Raw genomic sequence first — 27436 nt, forward strand, 5'->3', positions numbered from 1 at the left:
TTGGTAGATATAATTTTATTATATCAATAATAAGTAGTAGATTAGGCTTATAGAGTTAATTCTAATTCTTTATTGGATCAACTCTTTATTTGCCTCAAATTTCAAGAATTTTACTTTAGTCATGAAACCTTTAAACTAAAATGGTGATTTTATTCACAACTTTTACAATTTAGTTTTGTTTTTATTTTTTCCTTACATATAACAACTTGTTCAAATCTTAGAAACTTAATGAAAGACATGAAAATTTCAATTAGAATACATATATTATAAAACAAGAAGGAAAAAGTATAGAAAAAATAAATGAACAACTAGTATAACAAACTATTAGCTTAAATAGTTATAGCTATTCCCCATTATTTTGGCATTTTTAGTATGTTGTTGCTTCATACTAATAGTATTTTTTTTTCACACTTTTTCATATTTTTTACGTTGTGTTTTCAATGCTAATGTTATGTATCTTTTTTATTGTTCGATACTTGGTTTATTTGTTGTAGATAGTCACATAATTCTTTTTGGGTGTGAAGTTGTTAATTTATTTCAGCTCAATGATCAACTAATACATGTCAATAGTGATTCTCTTTGCTTCTGTTGATTATGTTTAGACCTATTTTCCTCGACTATAAATTCTTTGACTACCCCCAAAGCACATTAGGTGAGGTGAACTACATTATATAAGCTAAAAAAATATGATTAAAGTAAATATTTGCTACTAAAAATAAATTGCAAAAAAATAAAGTTTGTATCTGATCACCTAAAAAAAAGAGTTGTATTTGATTGAAGTGTATTTGAAATTTTTGTACAACCCATTATTTATAGACCAAACGAAACATTGTAACCAAAAAAGACCAAACAAAACATAACTCTTATCTATCACACAAAAAAACTCATACAAGACACACACACACGACGGATGCGTATACAATTTAGGTACAATGGATTAGAGCTCAAAGGCATACACAATTTGCAGCCTCCACCACCGAAAATTCATACAATACACGCCATGCACACGTGCGCGCATACACACAAATGTTGAAATGTAACTACAAAAAAATTTCCTCCCAAACAGTCTACCGTTTCAGACTGTGAAGTCTTCTCAACCTCCTCAAACATCAACCTTTAACTACCCCTTATCTCTCCTGTGTTTCTTTTCGAAGAAACATAGGAGAATAACATTTAGTTCCTTTTCGAAGAATAACATTTCAAAAATTCATTTCACAACTATGCACCTTCCAAACTATGCATCTTCTCATTGTTAACTTATCAAAGGTTCATTTCACAAATATACACTTTCCAAAATATGCATTTTCTCAGAAGAAACTTTTTCAAGAAAATAACTTTTCTAAAAAACAACTTTTCTTGCGAACAAATTTTCTCAAAAATATCGTCTTGAACCCTTCTTTTCCTATCCAATCATCAAGTTCATGGAAACACTAAGAAAGAATGATTCTAATTTATAGCACTATTTCCAAGATGTAAACAACTTAATACATACAAGTTCCACGTGGATACTATGCCTTCTTCCCATTGTGAACTCCGAAAGGGTTAAATCGTTGGAATAAAAAGTTGGTAGTGCTCTTAAATCTGATTTGGCAAAGTAGGGTGCACCAAAAGAGTTATGAACCTCCAACGGTGAACCATTGGAGATGCTCTAAGGGCAAGAGTGGAGGCTTCCCTTTTAATATCTTTTCCCTTTCTTTTCTTCTTTTGCATTTTCATGAAAGAGATAAGATTTCTGCACTCAAAGACCTAATGCTTTTTCTCCCATTCATTTTTGGGTGTAAACCAAACGGTTGTAAACAACTTATTTTCCACCCATACACAATCATGGAAATCAAATGAAGCAATGATGAGATTTATATATATCTGCAATCTGCAATGCTTCAGCAGATGGCAACAAACAGTGTGAATGAATAGAGAAATCTTAAAACTGAAGAAGAAAAGGAAAACTAAAATAACTCCATGTATGTGTTCACAATAATGTATCCAAAATATAGCATTCATGTTAAATGTATATCTAAAAAATAAATGAAGACCTTTTGCCTTAAATAAGATGTTAGGCACAGCTCACTGGCCCATACATATGTTTGAGTTAAATTAAACTGTAGCCTACTATCATGACTTATATTTACATAAACCTTTACGGTTAATTTACCTTCATGCAGATGGATATTGTAAGATCACATAATAAGAAGCGAATTCTGCAAAATCAACTAATTGGTTGATAATAATTGACACTACCAGTAGTCTCTACAAGAGCACGAGCCATCACGAAAATGATGGAACCTATTGGTGTCTCTAACAATGATTTCTCTCTTCACAACCAAAGACACATATTTTATTGCTGAGTGGCAATCACCACAGACCCTGATATTTTTCATAATACGTATGGTGGATCCTGGTTTAGTATTTAAAAGGGCAAAAGCAAGAGCCAACTTCTCACTATGATACTGCAAATTCAATTCCTTCTCCTGTTGATCTACAAAGACATGCACATGACTTGTATCAGGAACATATCCAATCTCTTTAATTTTCTGATTTAGATTCTCCCACGTTTCATAAATCTTATCTTTCTGTGGATGAGAAATGTCATTTGCCGAAAATATATGGACAGAATTCGCAATCTCAACCCAACTACAAGCCGGTTCCTTCTTCAACCCACTATCCTTCATCTCCTTTCTCACTTTTGCAACATCCTTCCACTGACCAGCAGAGGCATAAATATTGGATAGCAGTGTATGAGCTCCTGGATAAAAAGGGTCAAGCTCTAAAACCTTTTGAGCGGCGTAAGCACCCATTTCCGTATTTTTATGCATTTTAGACGCACCAAGCAAAGCTCCCCAGATAGTTGCATTTGGTTCAATTGGTAATTTTTCAATGAAACTCTTAGCCTGATCAAGACGACCAGCTCGACCAAGAAGATCAACAACCGTCGTGTAGTGTGAGAGTTTTGGTTCAAGGCTATACTTCTTCATTAACTCAAAATAATATAAACCCTCGTCCAAAAGTCCAGCATGGCTACAGGCTGTAAGAACAGAAAGGAATGTTATACCATTGGGTTCAATCTGAAACCACAACATCATCTCTTTAAAAAGTTCCACAGCTTCCTTTCCAAAACCATGTTGAGCATACCCTATCAGCATGGAATTGCAAGAAACAACATCAACCTTAACCAACCGATCGAAAACCTTCTTCGCATCACAAATATTCCCCGACTTCGCATACATATGAAGAAGAGTATTCCCCACGTAACCAACCAACTTCTTTCCCGATTTCATCATATGTGCATGAAGCCATTTCCCTTGCTCCAAAGACCCCGTAGTCGAAGAAGAACACAATAAAGCCGAATAAGTAAACTCAGTTGCTCCAAAACCCTCCCTTTGCATCTTCACAAATAAACCCAAAGCCTCCTCTCCTTCACCTTTCCTTGCATAACCAGATATCAAAGCATTCCAAGAAACCTCATTTCTACTCTCAAGCTCATCAAAAACCAACCGCGCTTCCCTTAACTCCCCACACCTCGCATACATATCCACAAGCGAACTCCCCACAAACACATTCTCCTGAAACCCATATTTCCAACAACACCCATGAATCTGCTTCCCATCAACACAACTCCCTAAAAACGCACAACACTTAACTAAACTCGACAACGCAAACTCATTCGGTCTCAACCCATCTCTCATCATCTCAAGAAACAAAACAAGCGCGCTAGTAGCACTACTTGCACACCCATCCTGCGAATACCCGGTAATCATCGAAGTCCATGTCACAACATCTCTCACACGCATTTCATCAAACACCTGGCGCGCAATTTCTAAACTACCACATTTAGCATACAGAAACAAAATTGAATTTTTAATGACTAAATCATTCTTAAACTTAGAATTCATCAAATGGGTATGAACCAATTTTCCGTGTTTGAGTTTTCCTAACATGGTGCATCTTTTTAAGAGTTTGTTGTAAATGGTTCGGTCCGGTTCAAGTGAACCGTTGTTGATGAGGTCTAGAACATGAAGACCGGTTATTGAGTTTGGATTGAGACTTGGACGGAGGAGGTTTGTGTCGTCTATGATGTAATGTGAGATGTTCCATTTGGTGGTGTTATCGTCTGGAACGGTGGAATGTGGAGGTGTAGATGGAGCTGCGGATTGATAGAGTGTGCGGAAGGTTCTAGAAACTGCAGAAATTCTTTTGCATTGGATCATTACAACAAAGGTTTGTTGGAAAACGTAAGGTTGAGTTGAGTGAGTGTGATGTTATGGTTTTTGTTTCGGCTTTCTTAGTACAATGTTTTTCTCATTTCGCAATATTCGCAGGTTGTTGTTGTTTTTTTGGTTTTTCAAACGAAAATTATGATTTTGTCATGTTTATTTCCACATCACATATAATCAAACTGTTTGATGAAAACCCAAAGACGTCATGTAAAAGGATTTAAATGTAATTTTCGTTGTCTAGTATTTTGTTGTATTTTCGATGTGTGAGAGTATGGAACCTAGATCATAAGATTGAATAGTAAATTTTTAATCAAGTGACTCTAGAGTAATCGTCTACTCATAATAATTGAAACATAATTTAGTCTTGGTTTTTGGGATTTTTTAGTCTCTCAATTTTATATGTTCTAAGATTTTTTCTTTAGCTTAGTTTTTGTTTTTGTTTTTTTAAACCGTTATTTTTTTCACACGCAATTACAAAGATTAATCTTTCAAATTTGTCCAAATCAAGCACTTGATGCCAAAATATAACATCACTTCTCGCTTTGAAAATGGACCATAAACTCACCATCCAAGTAACATGAGTTTTTTCATAGCTAAGTAGTACATGGAGTAATTAAAATGTTGAGCTTCTTATAGCTCCACTTCTACTTCCACACTCTTTCTAACCGAGTTACGAAACTCTTTTTAGAGTTGCTTCCATATTCCTTGTTTATCTTCCATTTCTATCATCTAAACATGCACACCTTGCTTTCAGACCCCCTCACACTTCCACCACAACCATTTCCCAAACACCAGACAAAACCACCCAATTTATCCCTTCTTCACACCCCCATACTTACTTCCACCACCTACTCCACCATTCTTCAATCTTCCAACTCCCTCGCTTTAGGAAAACAACTTCATGGTCACTCAATCAAAGCCCGTTTTCACAACCACCACTTTGTTCAAACCAAGTTACTTCAAATGTACTCCATTAACTCCTCTTTCGAAGATGCCTGCCACATATTCGACAAAATGACTCTTAGAAACTTGCATTCTTGGACTGCGTTTATACGTCTTCATCTTAACATGGGGTTGTTTCATCAAGGTTTTATGCTTTTTGAAGAGTTTTTATTTGATAGGCTGGGAGAAAAATTGGATTTTTTTGTGTTCCCGGTTGTTTTGAACATTTGTTGTGGTCTTGGTGAGTTGGGATTAGGTAGACAAGTTCATGGGATGGTTTTGAAACATGGGTTTGTTAGTAATGTTTATGTGGGGAATTCTTTGATTGATATGTATGGTAAATGTGGGAGTTTAGGTGAGGCTAAGAAGGTTTTAGAAGGTATGACTCAGAAGGATTGTGTCTCGTGGAATTCTATTATAACTGCGTGTGTTGCTAATGGGATGGTGTATGAGGCTTTGAATTTGTTGGAAAATATGTTGTTGAGTGAGTTGGAACCTAATGTTGTTACCTGGAGTGCGGTTATTGGAGGATTCTCGAGTAATGGTTATGATGTGGAGTCAGTTGAATTGTTTGCTAGAATGGTGGGAGCCGGGGTGGCGCCGGATGCTCGAACGCTGGCCAGTGTTTTACCTGCTTGTGCTAGGATGAAATGGCTTTTCGTTGGGAAAGAACTGCATGGCTACATTGTTAGACATGAGTTGTTCTCTAATGGTTTTGTTGCAAATGCATTAGTGGGCATGTATAGAAGGTGTGGCGATATGAAAAGCGCCTTAGAAATGTTTTCCAAGTTTGCGAGGAAATGTGCAGCGTCATACAATACTATGATAGTTGGATACTTGGAAAATGGAAATGTCAGGAAGGCAAAGGAACTGTTTTATCAGATGGAACAAGAAGGCGTGGAGAGGGATAGAATATCATGGAATTGTATGATATCAGGACATGTTGATAATTTCATGTTTAATGACGCTCTGATGTTGTTTCGAGATTTACTCATGGAAGGAATTGAACCTGATTCATTCACTCTTGGAAGTATCCTTACTGGATGTGCTGATATGACTTACATTCGACAAGGGAAAGAGATACATTCTATTGCAATTGTCAAAGGTCTGCAATCCAACAGTTTTGTCGGTGGAGCTTTGGTAGAAATGTATTGTAAATGCAATGACATTATAGCTGCTAAAATGACATTTGATGAAATAAGTGAAAGAGATACATCAACATGGAATGCATTGATATCTGGCTATGCTCGGTCTAATCAAATTGAAAAGATTGGAGAACTCATTGAAAGAATGAAAAGTGATGGTTTTGAACCAAATGTGTATACTTGGAATAGCATTTTAGCTGGCCTTGTGGAAAATAAACAATATGATTTACCAATGCAATTGTTCAACGAAATGCAGGTTTCAAATTTGAGGCCTGACATATACACAGTTGGAATAATCTTAGCAGCATGTTCCAAGTTGGCAACAGTCCACCGTGGAAAGCAGGTCCATGCATATTCCATACGAGCAGGGTACGACTCTGATGCTCATATTGGAGCCACCTTAGTAGACATGTATGCAAAATGCGGCAGTATTAAACACTGTTATCAAGTTTATAACAAGATATCAAACCCAAATTTGGTGTGCCACAATGCTATGCTCACTGCTTATGCAATGCATGGACACGGCGAAGAAGGAATTGCTATTTTTCGCAGAATGTTGGACAGCAGAGTTAGACCGGACCATGTAACTTTCCTATCAGTTCTTTCTTCATGTGTTCATGCGGGATCAATTGAGATTGGCTATGAATACTTTTACTTAATGGAGACATACAACATCAAGCCAACATTAAAACACTATACATGTATGGTCGACCTCTTGAGTCGTGCAGGGAAGCTCAACGAAGCATATCAACTTATCAAAAACATGCCAATGGAAGCTGATTCAGTGACTTGGAGTGCTTTACTTGGAGGTTGTTTTATTCACAAGGAAGTTGCCTTAGGTGAAATTGCAGCAGAAAAGCTCATAGAATTGGAGCCGAGTAACACCGGAAACTATGTTATGTTAGCAAACTTGTATGCTTCTGCGGGAAGATGGCATGATCTTGCTAAAATTAGAGAGTTAATGAATGAAAAGGGAATGCAAAAGAGTCCAGGATGCAGTTGGATAGAAGATAGAGATGGGGTTCATGTTTTTCTTGCTAGTGATAAAAGTCACCAAAGAGTAGAAGAGATATATTTTATGCTGGATAATTTGACTAAGTTTATTAGAATAAAAGAACACAAATTATCTATAACATGAGAGAGTAGAGAGTTGTATAATATCAATAGCAGTAGACTTGGTAAGAAAACATGCATGTATATATTTCAGAAGATGAATTTTATACATCAACTGCTAAAGAATATACAATACAAAACAGTGACCCATCTAGAAATTGAAACCACACTGCTAGGCATCACTTTTTTTTTATAAGCCTGCAGGGCATTGCAGAATTTTCTTTTAATTACTTAATTACTTTCTCACTTTGCTTGGCCTGCAAAATATATACACGAAATGTTGAACTTATTCTCTGAAATTGTATAACTGTATCAATGAAGTCTCCCACATTATTGCAGTCTCGTACATTGATAATTTTATAAAATGTCAATCAAATTTGTCTCTTCGTTGATATATTAAAGTTAATGATATGAGATGCATTAACAATTAAGTGGCCAAAGTTCAGATAAAAAAAATTTTATGAGAAAAGTTTAGGGTGAGGGGATGATGCTGTCCATGGCACTTTGACAATTTAGTCGTTAACATCTTCTGATGTAGACCTCATTTGATCTTTGACAATTTCCTCAATCCAATTTAGTCCTCGACAAAAAATAAATTCATATTATGCCTAACATTTTTATTAAGAGATGACGTTTGGTCGCTAATCTATTAAAACATAGAGATTGATTTATCTTGGGTATAAAAATGTCATAGATTAGTTTAGATATAATTTTTGTGGAAGAATAAATTCATAAAAGAAAAAATTATGAGACTAAATCATAAATTCACTAATTATAATCTTATGAATTTAATTAGTAATTAATTAATGGGAAATGTTAACGAGTGCCCCCGGGCACTCTTTAAACACTTTAAATAGTAAGTTTTTTATGAAAAGTTGGGTAATCAATGCATTGAAAATTGTAATGATTGACTTTTTAAAGGAATAATTGCTAAATTAGGGATGCTTAAAGAGTGCCCCGGGGGCACTCGTTAACAAGACCCTTAATTAATTTACAAATGGATCAGAAATTAATAGTCATTTTTGCCCCCTATGAACCGAAGAATTCCCGTATAAGTCCCCGACAACAATATATATAAACGGAGAAACTGTCGATCTTAACCAAAAAAATAACTAAAATGCTTATCTTCTTCTAGTTCCATGCGTAATCAATCAATCATCTAGAACGTGGAATTTTCTTCTACTTTCTTTCTTCCATTTCCGTTTCACTCCTTTCAGAAAAAACATAGAAATAACTTGGAAGGTGAATGAAGAAGAATGATGCGAGAGAAATGGTACAAAAGGGCATTAACGTAATTTTAATTTCTGATCCATGAGATGAACACATCCTCCTCCCACTTCACCACCGACACAACTGCCATTCTCTCTGTTGCCGCCGGTGCCAAAACCGGCCGCAAGGGTAGATTCTCTCTCATGGCCGCAACACCACCTAACTCTACTCCAGCGGTCGTCTTCACCGCCCTCGCCGGTGTCGCTATCGTCGCTGTCATTTTCTACAGTAGGTAATAAATTCAACACACTTCCAACTAGATCGATCTATTTTCTGTTTCAATCACTTTATTATTCTTGTTCTTTTTTTAGAGAATTGAAAATAATGTGATTCGTGTTAATTATGAAGTTTTGGAGAAGATTTTGTTATAGGAAAATGGATCTTTATTTGGTGTTGATGGTAAAATTATTGGATTTCAAGTTCCTTACTTCTTTTTTGGTTTTAATTTCGTATCGAAAAGGGCTCTCGTAATTTGGAATCGGTCAGGAGGTAAATAAAGTCTGATCAATGATTGTTTTATGATTTGAAACTTGGATTTTCGGAACGAGTTATCCTTAACCGAAGCTCATGAACCACCTGAACTTAAAGTTTGTATCAGATTAGTACTTTTAGTTTTAAATTGGTCCTTTAATGTTAGTTAGTAAAAGTGTGCACGTAGTTTTAAGTCATAAGATATATGCACCCTTTACCTTATTTCGATCAAACTCAGTTAAAAAGTGCTTATTTGAATGTGTATTGCTAAATTGGTAGGGCCAAATTCAACGCTCTAAAAACTAGGGTTCATATTCGGTCTTAGTTAGAAACCTAACTGATCGATTTCTTGATTTATAATGTTGTTGATGAAATATTTCTTTATAAAATTAGGAAACAAGAAGAAAATGTATGCAAGTAATCATATTTGGTGTCAATAACACTTTTTGAACCTTAATGTTAAATGAAATGGTCAATTTGAAACTAAGTTGTTCATTTATACCGACAAAAAAGACCAATTTGAAACTAAAGACTAGTCCGGTACAAACGTTAAACTCTAAGGACCCTAAGATGCATTTGGCCTTGTTTTTAAATTCTCTTTAACTGTATCTCTGATTCAAATCAATTGCATGCCACTAAATTACCTTTTACTAGGAATTTATTTGTTTTTAGTTGATTTTTTTTACTCGATAATGATCCAGATTGATATTAAAAAATCTGTTGTTGCAGTTTCCTTTGAAGGAAAGATTGCACCAACATTTATTTTTTATGTATTTCTAGCTTGAAAAGAAAGATCTATGTTAGCTTATATTTTGAGCTTGTCTAATGTTCATTTTGGAACTTAAGAAGGATATTTTCTGTGCCTAATTAATTTTATTGCTTGTTTTTTTTTTTGATAAGCCAAGAGCAAAGTGACATAGAAAAGAATAGTGTCCAACTTAGTTGGTACCCTACTCTAATCTATTGCCAATTACTCATATATATATTATTAAAAAAAGGAAAAATTACAAAATAAAACTGGGGGGACATAAGACCTGACCCAGTCGACAACCCTAACGGGCAAAATAAAACAAAAACAAAAATCCACAAAGTGGATTCAACCCTAAACAATTGTAACAATTAAGCACGGGTCTAAAGTTTGACAAGTGAATCGATCGTCAACACAAAATCGAATCACTTGCCATCAACTCCCTGCAACAACGACAGAGAGCATTGACGACTCTTTCGAGTTCAAACAGTCCCATGTGAAAAATGCTTGAAAGTGGGGGGTGAGTTCGACCGCCAACACGGTAATTAACAAATCCACGCGCACCAACTAAATTGCAGATTAAAAGCAAACAAACTATCGCGCACCAGTGCACAAATTTGTGATGTTTGCAAGCACGGAACATAGACTTTGAGGGTGGTGAGGTAACCGGACCGCCAACACGGATAACAAGTTTACTCACCGGCAACCCACTGCAACAAAAACAACGAGCATTCATGGCTATTTCGAGCCTAACAGTGCATTGTCAAATTAATATTGACTCGGATAAGACGGCAACAGTGTTGTGAATCCGTTGAGAAACAGAACCACCAACCAAACACAATCCATGACTACACCTTCGAAGGGTCTGAGAGAACAACGTGGAGGCATAGATCTGAGATCTGATGTATCCTACCCGAAAGGGTCTGAGAGAACGGCCGTGAACAAAAAGAACACCGTTGCAGCCATCGACGGCGACAGCAACCATAGAACAGCAGAACGACGAGATCTGCTTCGGAACAGCAAGCATGTCGTGACAGAGGACGCCGACGACTGCTTGTGACGATGGTGGCGTCGCGGCAAAAGAGGAGCCGATCGCACCACCGTGAGAGTTAGGCTACATCTCGACGGAAAGTATGGGTAATGAAGGAGAAGTGGAAAGAAGCGGTGGTGGTTTGTGGAAGGTCGGCGAGGATTGGGAGAGGAAGAGAAAACGGCAAAAGAACAATTTAGAGAAAACCAAATATGATTGCATTTTAAATATCTGATGATCTGAAGAATAAATACAGTAATGCTCTATGTTATGGAATTGCTGTATCTAGTAGTACTTTAGGAGAAATTTTATAGTATTCTGGATTTTGCAAATAACTAAGAAATGCCGAGTTATAGTGCTTGGATAACGTAGGTTCCTCCATCTCTTAGTAGAAGTCTTTTCTTAAAATAGACAGATAAATAGAAGCAAGTAGCTCTAACACAATAATAACTGCTTTATGAATAAGAATTTATTTTTTTTGAAGGATGCTTCATGAATAAGAAATTCAGATAGTTATGTATAAAGTGTCTCGCCCAAAAATCAGAAACACTAATAGAATAAAATGTATGAAGTTGATGACTAGACTTTTTCAATGGGGGAAAACAATAATAGGCTTGAAAAAGTTCCTCCGTTGTGGTAGAGTGCTTTTGTTTATTTTTATTAAGTAGTAATACTTGATTGTTACTCATATTTTAATTGGTCTACTTAAATCCCGTGCTCATGCAGGAAAAGAAAACACCCCCTTTCACCTCAGCAATGGAAAAGCTTGTTTACAGAAGATGGTAGACTCCGTGATGGTGGAACTAAGTTCCTGAAAAGAGTGCGCAATGGAGTGAGTTTACCAATTTATTCACCTATACTTTAAATTTGTGCTTCTTTTGTTTCTTTTTGGAATTGATTGCATTTTAAATATCTGATGCAGGGTGTTCATCCTAGAATAAGGGCTGAAGTTTGGCCTTTCCTACTTGGAGTGTAAGTATGCCATTCTTTCTATTTCATTTTTAGATAGTCTTCACTCTTGCATAATTACAATGAATCTTATCTTAGTTATCTTTAAGTTAATATACAATTATGCATTAGGAAGGTTATGGATTACCTATTTACCTTATCCTTTCTTTCTATTAGACTGTTGGATTGTGTTTTACTTTTTTCTTTTATACATTTACTGATTACACTTGTATGACTTAGACAGGTATGACTTTAGCAGCACCAATGATGAAAGAGATGCTGTAAAAACTCAAAATAGGTTAGCATACAAGTTTAATTCCCAGATTATTTATATATCTTTGTGTATGATAAATACTTCAAATCTATCATTTTACTTTTCCTCTGTTTCATTTATGTTGAGAGGGAAGGGGTGTTAACATCAGGTTGATTTTTTTTGGCAAATCTTAATGCACAGAAAGCAATATGAAGAACTCCGTAGACAATGCAGGAAACTCATCAAGCAAAGCAATGAAAACAGTAAGTTAAATGAAATTGGCGAAATCAGCTATGAAGGAGGTGATGGAAGTCTTGCTCAAGATTCTTGTTCTTCTAGTTCGTCTTCTAGTTCTGATGATGCAGCCAGTGCCAGGGAATTCCAGTCTAGCCAGGACAAAACTCCAGAAGCTGAATATTCGTTGGAAGGAGATGATTATGTTAATGTCAACAATGCTGATGCATCTATGCTGGATGCAGATTCTTCCGAAGCTCCTGAAGTAATTCAAACAGTTCATCCTGATGATGTTCAGGAAGATATCAATCCCATGAAAACGACCGAGGATTCCACTGAAGGTCCTGAAGTAATTCAAACAGCTCCTCGTGATGATGTTCAGGAAGATAACAACCCCATGAGAATTGCCAGGGATTCCACTGAAGGTCCTGAAGTAATTCAAACAGCTCCTCCTGGTGATGTTCAGGAGGATAACAATCCCGTGAAAACTACCAAGGAAGTCTCATCTCCCTTACAGGAAAAAGTTCCACCGAAGCTACCAACTAATGAAGACTTCTCCACCTGGCAACGGATTATCAGACTCGATGCAATACGTGCCAATGCAGAATGGATGGCACACTACCCCTCTCAAGCTTCCGTATCAGACAGTGTAGCACGTCAGACTGCTGAGGCTGTTGGCTTGGAGGATTACGATCACCTAGAGGCTAGCAGAATTTATCATGCTGCCCGACTAGTTGCTATTCTTGAAGCATATGCACTATATGACTCTGAAATTGGCTACTGCCAGGGTATGAGTGACCTGCTATCTCCTATAGTTAGTATTATATCTGAGGATCACGAGGCTTTCTGGTGTTTTGTTGGATTCATGAAGAAAGCACGACAAAATTTTAGGCTTGATGAGGTGGGTATAAGGAGGCAACTAGAGTTGGTTGCAAAAATCATCAAATATAAGGATGCCCATCTATTTAAGCATTTGGAGAAGCTTCAGGCTGAAGATTGCTTTTTTGTGTATAGGATGGTGGTGGTATTGTTTCGAAGGGAACTGACATTTGAACAGACTATTTGCCTTTGGGAAGTAATGTGGGCAGATCAAGCTGCAATCAGAGCAGGTATTGGGCATTCTGCATGGAACAAAGTTCGAAAGCGTGCACCACCAACAGATGATCTGTTGCTTTACGCAATAGCAGCTTCAGTATTGCAGAGGAGGAAATTGATCATTGAAAAGTATAGCAGCATGGATGAGATCATTAGGGAATGCAATAGCATGTCAGGACATCTTGATGTTTTGAAATTGCTAGATGACGCACATAACTTAGTGGTCACCCTTCACGACAAAATAGAGACATGATTATGATCAATGCAATCAACAAATCTAGTTTATAATTTTTAGTGTACAAAATTTCCAATATTTCAGACTAGCAGATTCTCCTCTGCAATTAAAATAAGCACCGGAGTTGCGCTGCCCGGCTTATTCCTTATTACCCCCAAATAGAGATGTTTCCTATTTATTTTCTTTTTTTGAATTTTGATTTCAGACACCAATCTGATGGCTCTTTGGAGCACCTTTGCAAAGAGAGGGTGGTGGCATGAGTCGTTATCTACAATTAGGCATGTTTTTTCTTTCTCTCTTATTCTCTAAAACAGGGTTTTTTCCAGTTTAGCTCTGCTAATTTACATGGCATTCATTTGTCCTTTTGAATCAGCCATCGCTTAACTAGAATGCTTGTTTCTCGAAGGGTAGCTGAAGATATTAATTTCTAAAACCTGGTTTAACATTTTGTTTATGTTTTATGACAAGAGCTATGATATTTGTTAGCAAGGGAACCGTGTACTTAAACACAATAATAATACAAACATATCAGTTTTGCAAACAAAAGAGAATCAGTTTTACGTGTGTGTTTGGTAGAAATCATGGGTTGAATGTTCAATGAGATGATCTCTTATTTTATTGGCAAAACAACACAATATCCTGTAACTTAATTTAAACTTTCAAACAGGTCATATAATTTTTTTTCATGCCAAGTTAGTCACATATCTTTGAAAATATTTACACACTGACCCAGTCTTCATTTTTAGTTCACTTCGTTGACAAGGATGACACAAATTTTTGAAAACCTTTTGAAAATATCATGTTAACTTTGACTATTAGATATTGTATAACACTGTATATAATTTTGATATTATATTGATGAGTTGAAGATGTAATTTACAATAACACATACTAAATTTATCTAGAATAACACTCATACTAAATTTACAAGACAAGTAAACATAAATTGTCCAGTTTCTTCTGCTTACTACTCCATGCAAACAATCCTGCTTGCGAGCAACCTGTGCATCTGAAATAAAAATAAAAGGGACCGGGGTGAGACATAATGTCTCAGTGAGTTCCACCTATCCTAAGTTGTAGGCAATTCCAGGGAACCTATGATCGCCATTTGTCTCTACGTATATTTTATTCTGCATAACTTAGCGATCAAGGGAAAACAAAGATCGCTAATCTAAATACTATCATAGTATCTTGCCATAATCAAAATCATATTCATATCATCTTTCATATTTATGTTATTTATGTTAGAAGGTCGTATTTATTGTAAATTATTTATTTCTTTATGGTTAACTAAATTAAATAAATATATCATTATTTTATTTATTTAAATTAAAAACAAAAATTCATTTCGAGAAAAACCTAGGTTTATACGACTGAAAGTCATAGTGGGTTTTTCTTTTGGTTTTTCGGTTGTGTAGATCTCATTACCCCCCTTGTTCGCTAGAATTGCTGACAGAAATTAATCAAAGTGGGAGCCCTGCATTGGTGAAGACATAGAAATCAATGGCTCTTTCAAATGAGAAGGTTAGAAATTATATACCTAATGATCTTGTCTTCTCTATTATGTCAAAAGTGCCTCTAAAATCCTTGAACCGATTTAAATGTGTACGAAAATCATGGGCCCTCTCATTTGAAAACCCTAATTTCAAGAGCATGTTTTGCAAAAGTGTTATCTCCAATAATTCCTATTACAATGATTCATGTCTCCTCGTAAAGCACACTTTGTCAGATCTTGATAAGCAACCTTTGTTGAGCTTATTTTCTGGTGATAGGTTTGACAATAAAATCAAATTAGATTGGCCGTATCCATTTCAAGAAGATGCTCTTGATATTAATATTCTTGGTTCTGGAATTAATGGAATTGTTTGTCTCTATGTTGATGGTATTAATTCAAAAATTTTACTGTGGAACCCATCTATTGAGGAAGTCAACGTCATTCCTCGCAACCGAAGTGTGTCAATACCATCTAATGTAATAGATAGGTATCAACATCATGGATTTGGTTATGATTATGTCAGAGATGACTATAAGGTGATCAGATATGTAGACTTTTGTCCCGATCTAAATTATTATATAGATATGTTTTACAACCCTTTATGGGAGATATATAGCCTTAAAAGCAACTCATGGAAGAAACTTGATTTGGACATGCCAACTAATAATTTGAGTGCTGAATTTGTTTTTGAGCAAGTGTACACTAATGGGGTGTGCCATTGGTTGGGCGAAAGGAAAATAGATCTTGATAAGGTATATTTGGTGTCATTTGATCTGGCTAATGAGGTATTCTTTCTTACGTCCATGCCTTCATATATGGATGATAGTATTGATTCTGAATTGGAGGATACTCGTTTAATGTTGTTAAATGAATCCATTGCTTTGATATCCAATGATGCAAAAATCACTACTTTTCACATATCTATTCTGGGTGAAATCGGTGTAAAAGAATCATGGACTAAGCTATTCATTATTGAACCATTAATTTGTCTTGGGCTTCCTATTGGAGTAGGAAAGAATGGTGATATATTCTTCGTCAATGAAGATGAAGAATTGGTCAAGTATGATTTAAGTACAGACACAATTCAAGGGCTTGGCATTACAGGAGATCCCTTTTATTCTCAGATAGTAATTTATAAGAAAAGTCTTCTTTCAATTGCAGAATGAATAATTAATTACTCTTATTTATTAGGTTTATGATGGTGGTAATAAGGATATTACTTTTTAGCTTGTATGCAAAAGAGTTGTCTTGTCAATAATTCATATCATAACATTTCTAGTTGTCAATTCTGATTGCTTTGTCTGGCGATGGGATGTGCTTTAAAAGAAAGAAATTTCCTTTTGTATTCTTCCATTGTTGCATCACCTGACAACTTGATGAGCTCACTAGACTATTGTGTTAAATTTAGACAATATTTTAAGGTTTTAGCAAGAAATTTCTAGGGTTTTTTTTTTTTTGAATCTTGAAGATTACATCTCAAGCACCTGGGAGGATATGAAGTTGAAATTTCAAGAGTTTGTTGATTCAAGCATTACTCATCATTTTTAATATCTTTTATTTTCTTGTTGTTATGTCAAATTTTTTAAGTAGCTATATCCTTCAAGTTAAGACAAAAGAAAGACCTCCTTATATCTATTCGTGATTGAATTTTCATGATATTTATGTAAGTGATATGTTTTTAACTTTTGATTCATAATCTTAATGTTTCTTGTTACTTCATCAATATTGAATTAATTTTCGGATTACTACATTATTGGAAATAGATTGTGATAATTTGAACTAGAATCACAAGTCATGATATAAATTTGTTATAGGAATTTATAAATGATATCATGTGTCCATTGTAAATTGATGTGCATTAAGGCTTTAATTGATAATTGCTCACCTTATAAATTAGGGATTTTTGTATTAAAAAAAAGAGAGAGGGTTTGATCCAAGAAATTGGTCTTAACCTATTTTGTCAATTTAAAGTTATGCATATGTAGAGAATTTGAGACTCATGACTCTCTCTTTCCGTTCATATGTCCGTTTTTTAAGATATTATCTAGAGCTGCTCATTGAACATGTTTGGGTGCACCGGCAGTCACTCCCCATCCTCATGTGTCACTTTGGTCATTGCCAATGATAAATGCTCCTTCAAATGGTTAGAGTTTTTATATGTTTTTAGCATTGGGGGTCACATAGTATGATACAACCGAGCTAAAATATCAATTTAATTATAAAGATATAGTGTCTGAGTTAACCATGTTAGCATGGGGGTATGTGAAGGAGGGTAGGAAGGGAGACATGAAGATTCTCTTTGGAAGTGATGGCTGTTGAGGTAGGGAAAACAAGGAATGTTGAGTAAATCCATGTGGCATAGGTCTGTAGTATTTCGATGTGTTATACGGCCATGGCATAGGCAAGAACTCGATTTCCTAGGCTATTGGGACTGATGAAACTTAATCATGGACATAGAACTACCTTGAGAGGACCCTATGGAAGTGATTGTTAGATAATAAAGTTATGAGAAATGACAGGGGCCCCCTCCGAATCATGCTCGCATTTTCCCTTGTATCTGGAACTAGCTCGGGGAATTCTTCTCACTAATCTTTCAAGGAAAATGAGAGGAATGACAACAAGTGATCTCTGGCCTGTCTGCAAAACTGAACCAGAATCTATTATTCACACATTTAGGGACTGTCAGTTTGCTAAAGCTATATGGATAAAGCTTCTAGGCAACAATCATCCTAGTTTTTGCACTAATGGTGACCTCCAAGATTGGATTTTCATGAACCTATCTAACAAAAAACAGGAGAGTTGGAACATAGCTTTCGCAGTTTCGATTGATTGTATCTGGTGGGCTAGGAACAACTTGATTTTTAATCAAATTAATCCCACCCTTATCACCTCTATCTCTAGAATCAACACCATGGTCTCAAGTATCAAAGAGGCATGGACTGAATTGCATTTGAGTATTCCTAGATCCTCTACTAGCATCCTTGTTAATTCTAACCGTATATGGATCCCTCCTGCTCATGGAAAGTTTAAAATCAATTGTGATGGGGATGTGAAGGACCACGGAACTCGAGCTGCTTGTGGTGGCCTAGCTCGAGATTCAACCGGTATTTTCCTTTGGGGCTTTTCCTCAACTTTGGGCCGTTGTACTGTGATTCAAGCTGAGCTTTTGGCTATTTTAAAAAGTCTGGAAATGGCAAAGGATAGAAAAATGACAGATTTCTTCCTTGAGTCTGATTCCCTCATGGCTGTTAATTTGATATAAAGGGGCTATTCGAACTCTCACACTTGTTTTGGCCTTCTGAGTAGAATAGCAAAGCTGATGAAAGAAACTAGAGTGCCAAATATTTATCATATTTGCAGGGAAGCAAACACAGCAGCTGACATCCTAGCAAAAGAGGGCTTCAAAACCCAAGATGTTAATATTTTTATTTCTGCTCCTGACATTTTAATTCCTAACTCTCATGGTAGAGCTGATTGTAATGATTCTACCCCTTTGAGGGTCTTAATCTAGTTTTTTTGGTGGGGGCTTTGCCCCCTACCTCTCACCAAAAAAAATAATAATATTTGAACAACCAATTTTTGACAACTTTTGTGATAACTTTCTTTCTCAAACTCACATTCTCTCTTGACTTTCTCTCTCTATTGCTTTGGTTTTCGTGTCACTACCTAATTTTCTTTGTAAATTTTAGTTGTCCAAGAAGTTGTTTCAAGAAAGAGTTGTTCAAATAACATTCATCTAAAGTTATTGGATTAGGCTATTAGAGCATCCGCATTGGAGACACTCAATTGTGAGGTCTTAAACGGGTCTCACATGGACACATCACTTTTTTATTATTTTTTAATAATAGTACCTAACATGTACTCAACCACTCCAATGGAGACCCTCTAACAAAAGGTCTAAAAGGGTCACACCAATAAAGGGACCCTCTAAAAAAAGCCAAAGTAAATTACAATTGAAAAGTAATAGTAAAATAAAAATGATTATTTTAAAAAAAAGTAATGTGGGGTCCACTTAAGCATTGAGATCTTAAGTAAGACCCTGGGTCTTAAGAGACCCCAAAAAAAAAAATCACATTGGGGGTACCTATTAGGTACCGGGTCTTATATGGTTAAGACCTCACCAATGTGGATGATCTTAGGCCTTTATGATTCTAAGTGTATGTACAGGGCAAGATCCTTCTTAAAACGTTGGTAATAAATGGATGTGTTCTTGCCAGACATTGAATAGAGCTTCAATCACCACAATCACTTGGAGATTTATCAGATCTCATGGAAACAGTTTCTTCAAAAGAATAAGGAGTGTATTTGTCAATGATTGGTGCATAAAAAACTATAGATTTGGAGGAAGGGTGTTCGAAGGTTTGAAGTTGGCTTATTCTCATGGTTTTCGGAAAGTTGATCTTCATATGGATTCTTGTATAGTGGTTGATACTATTCAAGTAAAGTCGACGGCATTGTCGTAGGATGTAGAATGATGCAACATATATTCCTTGTTTATTGGAGCTGGATATTGGAAAGTTCTAGGGTGTCACTCTTATCATAAAGCGGATGTTTATGCAGATACGTTGGCAAATATAAATTGTGAGGGAGGGTCCGTGATAAAATTATATGTACATTGTCTTGCTCATATTAAGCTTTTTTAAGGCGACCTTGTTAGAGTTTCCAATGATTGATGTTTAATTTACCAACTCTTATATTTGTACACCATTAATTTCTCGACATTCATTTAACACCTCATTTTCTCTATATCTTTCTCTTCTTATCACATCACTTATTTATCATATCTATCATATCACTCTATCTATTTTTATCTCTCTTGGTGTAGAATAAGTAATGGATGTACAAAAATAATGTTCCTTTCTTTTCATTCATTATGGGCTTCAACCGTCTATTTTTCAAAAAAAAAAAAATCGACAAATGAAAAGGAATAGTAGGTTGGTAGATATTTTCGTATTTGATAAAAAAATAAATATAATCTACTTACTCTAATATCAATATAATACATATTATCCTCGTGAGTTTAACTCTGTTGGTATGGACAATGCATAATATATGCAAAATTTGGGGTTCAAACCCCAACCACCAAAAAAAAAAACATATTGCATGAGGTTTGTAGTTTTCTTTTAGGAGATTTTTGTAGTTATTTGTTAGATTTTATGGTATATATCATATTAAAAATATCTTGATGTATCATATAAAAAAGATTAGATTTTATTTTAGGCTTAATAGCAGTTTTGGCCCCCTATGTTTCAAGAAGTTGCGATTTTGGCCCCCTAACTAAAATAATTCGATTTTGGTCCCCTATGTTTTGCCCCCTTTGCACTTTTGGCCCCCTAGGCCAATTTTGACCAAGTCAATGCTGACGTGGCGCCACGTGTATAATTTTTTTTATTTTTTTAATTATTAAAAAAAATTAAAAAATACTTTTTAAAATTTTTTTGATTAAAAAAATACTTTTTTTTAAAAAAATTAAAAAAATTTTTAATTAAAAGAATATAAATAAAAAAAATTACACACGTGGCGTCACGTCAACATTGACTTGGTCAAAATTGGCCTAGGGGGCCAAAAGTGCAAAGGGAGAAAAACATAGGGGGCCAAAATCGAATTATTTTAGTTAGGAGGCCAAAATCGCAACTTCTTTAAACATAGGGGCCAAAACTGCTATTAAGCCTTTATTTTATTCAGATATTAGCATTTTAGGAGATTTTTGTAGTTATTTGTTAGATTTTATGGCATATATCATATTAAAAAAAATCATGATGTATCATAAAAAAGATACGATTTTATTTTATTCAGCTATTAGCATAGTGGTTCCCTCAAAAAAAAAAAAGCATAGTGGTCACTCCCTCGAGAAAAATAAATGTAATAAAAATAGTGGCCACGTATACTAAAATAAATACACATATCAGGAGGTGGTATATGGTAACCCATATTCAAATTTAAAATTCCACGTAAAATATTCTCACAATCAAACCAATAGGGTGTAACAACGAGAATAAATTAGATTTTTTTTTCTTCAAATTCATAATACATTTTTTTTGAAAGGAAATTCATAATACATTTTAAAATTCATATCATATGTTCTCGTCAACTTAGCTCAGTTGGTTGGGACAATGAATAAAATATGCAAGGTCTGGGGTTCATACCCCGACCATTACCAAAAATTCATATCATATTAACTTTAGTCCTATTAACTTTAGTCCATATACTTTTTTTTTGTCCATATACTTTTTTTTTTCCTGAAATTTTGATCCTTATTGTTAATGATTTACTTGTCCACGTGGCTAAGTTTAGGTTGTCACGATTTAGTTGCTCTGTAACGGCTAAAACTAGAGTTAGTCGTGGTTGCTAGCGATGGAACTGTGGTTAAGGAGTAAAAAAAGAATTTTCTAAATTTCTTCATCATCTCATCACTTCAACATCAAATCAATTCAAACTTTCATATTGATTTAACTTCTAGTAGATATTGGGTCAAAGTTGGTGGTGCTTTGGGGTTTTAAGGTGATGATGTTGATGGAAATAATGTGTTGATGAGTCAAAAATTGATCCGAACGACATGGACCAAATTTTATAGAATAACATGTTTTTATAGAATACATCCAAACAACATGACCAAAAAATGAAAACGGCTCAAACTAGAAATCAATTCGTATAATTTGTTCGGATGTTTTTTGGTCCATGTTTTTAATTTGGTCTATTTTGAAGGAAATAACATCGAAAATGAGTTGTTTTTATCTTAGTTTTAATGTTGGAAACAAAAAATTATATTGTCTCACAAAAAGCCATAACAACCAAATCAATTCAAATCACCTTGATTTAGTTTGGTTTGGTTTTTATTTTAAAAACCAACCGAACCGAACCAAACCAAACCACATTTTTTTTATCTTGTAATTTAGATAACTTTTAACGTCAAAATCAAATCAAACCCCACCACAAACACCCTTAGGTCTCCATATCATATAAAAAAAGATGTCATCAATCAAAAAATATCAAAGAGATCCTTTCAAAGAAAATATATTTTCTCCTTTCAAAATATATATATATATATTCTGTCATTAAAAACTACTTTTTCCATTCACCATGAATGAAATAAAATAAAAACTGCATTTCCTATCATATTTTCTGGTATCAATACTATTTTCATTGTCCTATATATGTGATTTATGACTAGTTGACCATTTACAACTCTCTCCCTCCATTCACATGATCACATTCATTGCTCATTTACTACATTTTGTAATTAATTGCAATGTGTCAGCCACACACCAAATACTATATTTAGCGAAAGAGGTTACTCTCTCACATTATCTAAGATTTATTAAGAAAAATGTCGACATTTACCTTAAAGATTACTACATCTACATTAACGGATGGAACCTGGAACCTATGTGAAACAAAACAACCTCGTATCAAGTACATTCTGTCTCTATCATAATAATAGTACAACACATGAACTACCTATTACTACATTGCACGACATTTCAACGCAAAGGTTGTTTCATTTTTTGCAATGTACTTTTGTTTTTCTTTTGTTATATGGCTGACATAAATGTCGGATTGTACTGCAAATGTTACTATGCTCGTGCAATCACACGTTTCAGATTGACATATATATATATATATATATATATTTGGTTTGATAAGAGTTTCAGAACTTGTCCTTTGGTGGGTTTGTGAGATTCTTATCTCACATTCTTCGAGTTTCATTCATCAGACTCTCTTGTTCATTTTGCAAAGGTACCATGATGTTTTTAATATTTAATAGGTTTCATATTTCAACAACTTTCTTCTTCTTAACCCTACATTTCTTATGCTATTAGAATTTAGAGTTGGTGCATGTTTGGTATCAAGGTGGATTGGATAAAATCAAGGTGGCACCATAATTTTGTTAAAGCTAGAAAATGTAGCTTTTTCAAAATCGCAGATGATTTTGCCAAACTCATTATGATACCAAACAAGCACTCAATCTTATACAAGAGTTGTGAGAAACTAATTGCGGAAGTCAATGTCTCAAAATCAAAACTCAAATGTTTGAATGCTTGGTTCCAATTTTTGATGAGACAAATTTAATTTTAGAGGTGTAGAATCGATTTTGATATGTTTGGATGATTTCAAGTGGAACTGATTGTTAGCTTTATAAAAAAGAATTGCGAAGAGAAGTGATAAGTTGCAAATTAGCTATAACGTAATATTTAATCTACTTTCTTTGAAGGATTTGATAATTCCAATGGGCAATGTAAGCAATGAAGAGCAAGAACTTAAAGAGATTGAAATTTTGGAGAGAAATGACATAGAAAAGGTCGGAGATGAGTTAGAAGATGCAAGTACAGTAGCACCGTGGATGAAACAGATCACAGTTAGAGGACTAATAGCAAGCATTCTTATTGGTATAGTTTATAGTGTGATTGTGATGAAACTGAACCTCACAACTGGTTTAGTCCCTAATCTCAATGTTTCAGTTGCACTTCTTGGCTTTGTGTTCATCAAACTTTGGACTAAGATTCTTGAGAAAGCAAATATTGTTTCAACACCTTTCACTAGACAGGAGAATACCATAATTCAGACTTGTGCTGTTGCATGTTACAGTGCATCTTTTGGAGGTGAGTTTTTGTTTTTTTTTTTTTTTCAATTCAATGTCTTTGTTTACAGTTAAAAATGAATTATTTTCGAAAAAGAAGATTGCTTTTAATCCTCCAGTTCCTAGGGGAATGGAGCCCTGGTAATCCAGAGTTCGGTCAGGAGATAAGTAAACTCTTGTCAGGATTAGTCCAGGGTTCGACCTCAGTTACTCCCGATCAATTAAACCTTCAGTGAAACTCATTAACCACTTGAGTCAAACCAATTTCTATTTTGTATGTATAAATGAAGAATTGAAAGTGTGTGTATTTATAGTTTTCTAAACTTTACTTGTTTATTTATAGGTGGTTTTGGATCTTACCTTTTGGCTTTAACTAGAAGGACATATGAGCGAGTTGGGGGGGCTGGTACACCGGGGAATACTCCTGACACCAAGGAGCCTGAAATTGGCTGGATGACTGGTTTTCTCTTTGTTTCTTACTTTGTTGGGCTAACAGCATTAATTCCCTTTAGAAAGGTATTGCTTATGAATGATTCTGGATTTTTGCGGCACTACGATTGACGACACTACAGTCAAAATTTCCTACAATCACTACATCTCTGCCATTGCATGAAGGTTAAACTGTTCATATTCTGACCACCAAATCAGATTTAAAATACACACTCAGAATATGAACCATTTAATCTTCATCCAATGACTTGTATAGTGATCGGAGAAAATTTTGACGAAATCAGATCCATTTTCCATATGAATTGCTTTTTATGCTTTTCACTTGATTAACTGAGTACATTTGGTTATTCTTGAAGTTTAAGTAATATACTAATGTAGAAGTCATGGAAGTCTTTATTTTAAGAAGAATTGGATTTAGACTAACTTGAATATTTGCTTGCTATGTTATATAACAGATGATGATAATAGACTCTAAATTACCTTATCCAAGTGGAACTGCTACAGGTGTTCTTATTAATGGATTCCATACTCCTAAAGGAAATGTCATGGCCAAGTATGGTTATGAAACCAACTATGTTTATGTTATTTGTACTCTATTTGTTATATCAAGATGAAAACATATAAAAACTAACTTGGCATCTTTCACAGGAAGCAGGTTAAGGGTTTCACGCAGTTCTTCTCATTCAGTTTGCTTTGGTCTTTCTTCCAATGGTTCTATGCTGGTGATGGCCAATGCGGATTTGCTCAGTTTCCTACTTTCGGGTTGAAAGCGTGGAAAAACACGTGTGTGCTTTGATTCCATTTCTCTCTTTTTTTAATAAGTAAATGTTAGTATATTAGTTGCTATGTTAGTATTGTCCCCGTAGACAGAGTTTGAACCTGTCCTTTAATTTCAATTGCTTTAACTCTCTTTTTAGTTTTATAAATCTGACGAGTGTTTGATATTTTTTTGCAGATTTTACTTTGATTTCAGCATGACATATGTTGGAGCAGGAATGATCTGTTCTCATCTTGTAAATTTATCATTACTTTTTGGTGCTGTGGTTTCATGGGGCATTATGTGGCCATTGATCAGAGTACTAAAAGGAAATTGGTTCCCTGAAAGTTTACCAGAGAGTAGCATGAAGAGTCTTAATGGTTATAAGGTATTTGAATGAACAAAAATCGAAGGACACGCTAATAGAATTACTTTGATTTGAGTTGTGATTTTTTCATTTTAAGCCTTAACTTTCCTTAATTTTCATGATGCAGGTTTTTATTTCCATTGCATTAATCCTTGGAGATGGACTCTACAATTTTATCAAAATTATATATTTTAGTGCCTTAAATTTTCAGGCCTGCATGAAAAAGAGGGATCACGATGCAGGTAAATACATGACCTTTTATCACTTTTTGCAGTTCATGGGTTATGTAATTTTTATGTTTGACAGTTTCATCGGCCATGGCGGATTGCGCTGACATACTTTGTGATAACCACCATGGCCAATTCATGAAACATGGCAGCCCCATGGTGTTTTTATTGCGTCTTTTTTGCTTTCTGCCATTCGCAATCGATAAATCTAAGTTTAGGTTTTAATATATGCTTGCTTGCCTTGCTAATTACCACTCTATACACATATATTCAAATACACAATACTTCCATATCAATAGAAGAAGTAATTGATTTATTTCCGATGAAATTAGTATATGAATAGTTGTTCTATGTTATACCTCATACGGCTAGTTCTCTACTTATTTGACAACACTGAATCTAATATACATATTTTTTCACTACAGCTTCAGTTGCAGATGATAGCCAGAACCAGACTCTTGATGATCTTACACGCGATGAATTATTTATAAAAGAAAGCATTCCAATATGGTTAGCATGTGTAGGGTATGCAGTGCTCACTGTAATATCCATCATTGTTATCCCTTTAATGTTCCCACAAGTGAAGTGGTACTTTGTGGTGGTTGCTTATCTCCTAGCACCAATTCTTGGTTTCTGCAATGCTTATGGTGCCGGCTTAACCGACATGAACATGTCCTATAACTATGGAAAAGTAGCACTTTTCATTCTTGCAGCCCTAGGAGGAAAAAGTAATGGTGTTGTTTCTGGACTTGTAGCATGTGGACTAATAAAATCTCTAGCTTCAACTTCATCTGATTTAATGCATGATTTCAGAACTGGTTATTTAACTCTAACTTCACCGAGATCAATGCTTGCGACACAAGCAATCGGTACAGCAATAGGTTGTGTTGTGGGACCACTCACATTCTTTATTTTCTACAATACATATGATGTTGGAAACCCTAATGGTGAATACAAAGCACCATATGCTATCATCTATAGAAACATGGCAATTTTTGGGGTTGAAGGCTTTTCAGCACTACCAAGCCATTGCTTGCAATTCTGTTGTGGGTTTTTTGCATTTGCTTTGATGGCCAACCTGTTGAGAGATTTGAACCCTAAAAATATAGGGAAGTGGGTCCCACTTCCAATGGCAATGGCTGTACCTTTTGTCGTAGGTGCTTACTTTGCCATTGACATGTGTGTGGGGAGTTTGGTAGTTTTTGTTTGGAGTTGGATGAAAAAAAAGGAGGCAGGTTTGATGATTCCAGCTGTGGCTTCTGGTTTGATTTGTGGAGATGGGATATGGGTTCTTCCTTCATCTCTTCTTGCTTGGTTTAAGGTTCATCCACCAATTTGTATGAACTTCTTTGCAAATAATTAGAAGAAGTTCTCTTGCTGATCTTTAGAGGAAATAGGTGTAGTCAAATTTAGGTGTCACTATTTCTTAGTACTTTAGTTCATAAAGATCTTTTCTTTCTTCTTTCTTTTTGAGTAGTTTAAAAAAATCTTAGTCAAAGAAGAATTTAGTTCTTATTTGAGATGACTTGGGGACAATAAGTGCAAAGATGTCGGAGGTTAGATAGTTCAACTGATTTGAGCTGAGGGATTAAAGGAGTTGAGGAGTTCAAGGTCCATGATTCAAGTCTTGATTAGGAGAAAAAGACTAACATACTGACATTTTGTCGTTTAGAAAAAAAAGTGACATCAGATTGGTGTAAATAGTTGTTTTCTCAATTTTATTGATTTTGTTTTACAAAAGCAATTATATTGATCTTAGAAACAATAAAAACTATTCCTATAACTTTAATTTATGAAATTCAACAGTGCATATATATATATATATATATATATATATATATATATATATATATATATATATATCA

General features: G+C 34.9%; 5 protein-coding genes across 5 annotated transcripts; 4 read left to right on the forward strand and 1 right to left on the reverse strand.

Moving 5' to 3' along the window:
• Positions 1-1907: 1907 nt before the first annotated feature.
• On the reverse strand, positions 1908-4205 carry LOC146952846 (Tetratricopeptide repeat (TPR)-like superfamily protein). Its single transcript, XM_085706493.1, has one exon. The coding sequence runs from the start codon at positions 4203-4205 to the stop codon at positions 2235-2237; it is 1971 nt and encodes a 656-aa protein (XP_085562619.1). The 3' UTR covers positions 1908-2234.
• A 463-nt stretch (positions 4206-4668) lies between these two features.
• On the forward strand, positions 4669-7554 carry LOC146952847 (pentatricopeptide repeat-containing protein At5g16860-like). Its single transcript, XM_085706481.1, has one exon. It carries the CDS (start codon positions 4950-4952, stop codon positions 7437-7439), a length of 2490 nt encoding a protein of 829 aa, XP_085562607.1. The 5' UTR covers positions 4669-4949; the 3' UTR covers positions 7440-7554.
• Positions 7555-8524: 970 nt separating this feature from the next.
• LOC146952848 (rab GTPase-activating protein 22-like) lies at positions 8525-13939 on the forward strand. Its single transcript, XM_085706599.1, has 5 exons — positions 8525-8915; positions 11659-11764; positions 11855-11904; positions 12125-12178; positions 12335-13939. The coding sequence occupies exons 1-5, from the start codon at positions 8731-8733 to the stop codon at positions 13713-13715; spliced, it is 1776 nt and encodes a 591-aa protein (XP_085562725.1). The 5' UTR covers positions 8525-8730; the 3' UTR covers positions 13716-13939.
• A 1082-nt stretch (positions 13940-15021) lies between these two features.
• On the forward strand, positions 15022-16539 carry LOC146952849 (F-box/kelch-repeat protein At3g06240-like). The gene has a single exon (XM_085706614.1). The coding sequence runs from the start codon at positions 15201-15203 to the stop codon at positions 16356-16358; it is 1158 nt and encodes a 385-aa protein (XP_085562740.1). The 5' UTR covers positions 15022-15200; the 3' UTR covers positions 16359-16539.
• Positions 16540-22614: 6075 nt separating this feature from the next.
• On the forward strand, positions 22615-27393 carry LOC146952850 (metal-nicotianamine transporter YSL3-like). The gene is made up of 8 exons (XM_085706651.1): positions 22615-22929; positions 23405-23792; positions 24114-24286; positions 24676-24773; positions 24869-25003; positions 25176-25365; positions 25472-25586; positions 25997-27393. The coding sequence occupies exons 2-8, from the start codon at positions 23420-23422 to the stop codon at positions 26932-26934; spliced, it is 2022 nt and encodes a 673-aa protein (XP_085562777.1). The 5' UTR covers positions 22615-22929; positions 23405-23419; the 3' UTR covers positions 26935-27393.
• The last annotated feature ends 43 nt before the right edge of the window (positions 27394-27436 follow it).

Source organism: Medicago sativa, chromosome 1 (assembly GCF_051527215.1).
Source record: "Medicago sativa cultivar Bolivia chromosome 1, Bolivia_mono, whole genome shotgun sequence".
NCBI lineage: Eukaryota > Viridiplantae > Streptophyta > Magnoliopsida > Fabales > Fabaceae > Medicago > Medicago sativa.

Coding starts and splice junctions, on each gene's coding strand:
- LOC146952846 (XM_085706493.1), bottom strand. CDS start 4,205: ATGATCCAATGCAAAAGAATTTCTGCAGTTTCTAGAACCTTCCGCACA.
- LOC146952847 (XM_085706481.1), top strand. CDS start 4,950: ATGCACACCTTGCTTTCAGACCCCCTCACACTTCCACCACAACCATTT.
- LOC146952848 (XM_085706599.1), top strand. CDS start 8,731: ATGAACACATCCTCCTCCCACTTCACCACCGACACAACTGCCATTCTC. Junction 11,905..12,124: donor TGGCCTTTCCTACTTGGAGT/GTAAGTATGCCA, acceptor TGACTTAGACAG/GTATGACTTTAGCAGCACCA. Junction 12,179..12,334: donor GCTGTAAAAACTCAAAATAG/GTTAGCATACAA, acceptor CTTAATGCACAG/AAAGCAATATGAAGAACTCC.
- LOC146952849 (XM_085706614.1), top strand. CDS start 15,201: ATGGCTCTTTCAAATGAGAAGGTTAGAAATTATATACCTAATGATCTT.
- LOC146952850 (XM_085706651.1), top strand. CDS start 23,420: ATGGGCAATGTAAGCAATGAAGAGCAAGAACTTAAAGAGATTGAAATT. Junction 24,287..24,675: donor CATTAATTCCCTTTAGAAAG/GTATTGCTTATG, acceptor GTTATATAACAG/ATGATGATAATAGACTCTAA. Junction 24,774..24,868: donor AAAGGAAATGTCATGGCCAA/GTATGGTTATGA, acceptor CATCTTTCACAG/GAAGCAGGTTAAGGGTTTCA.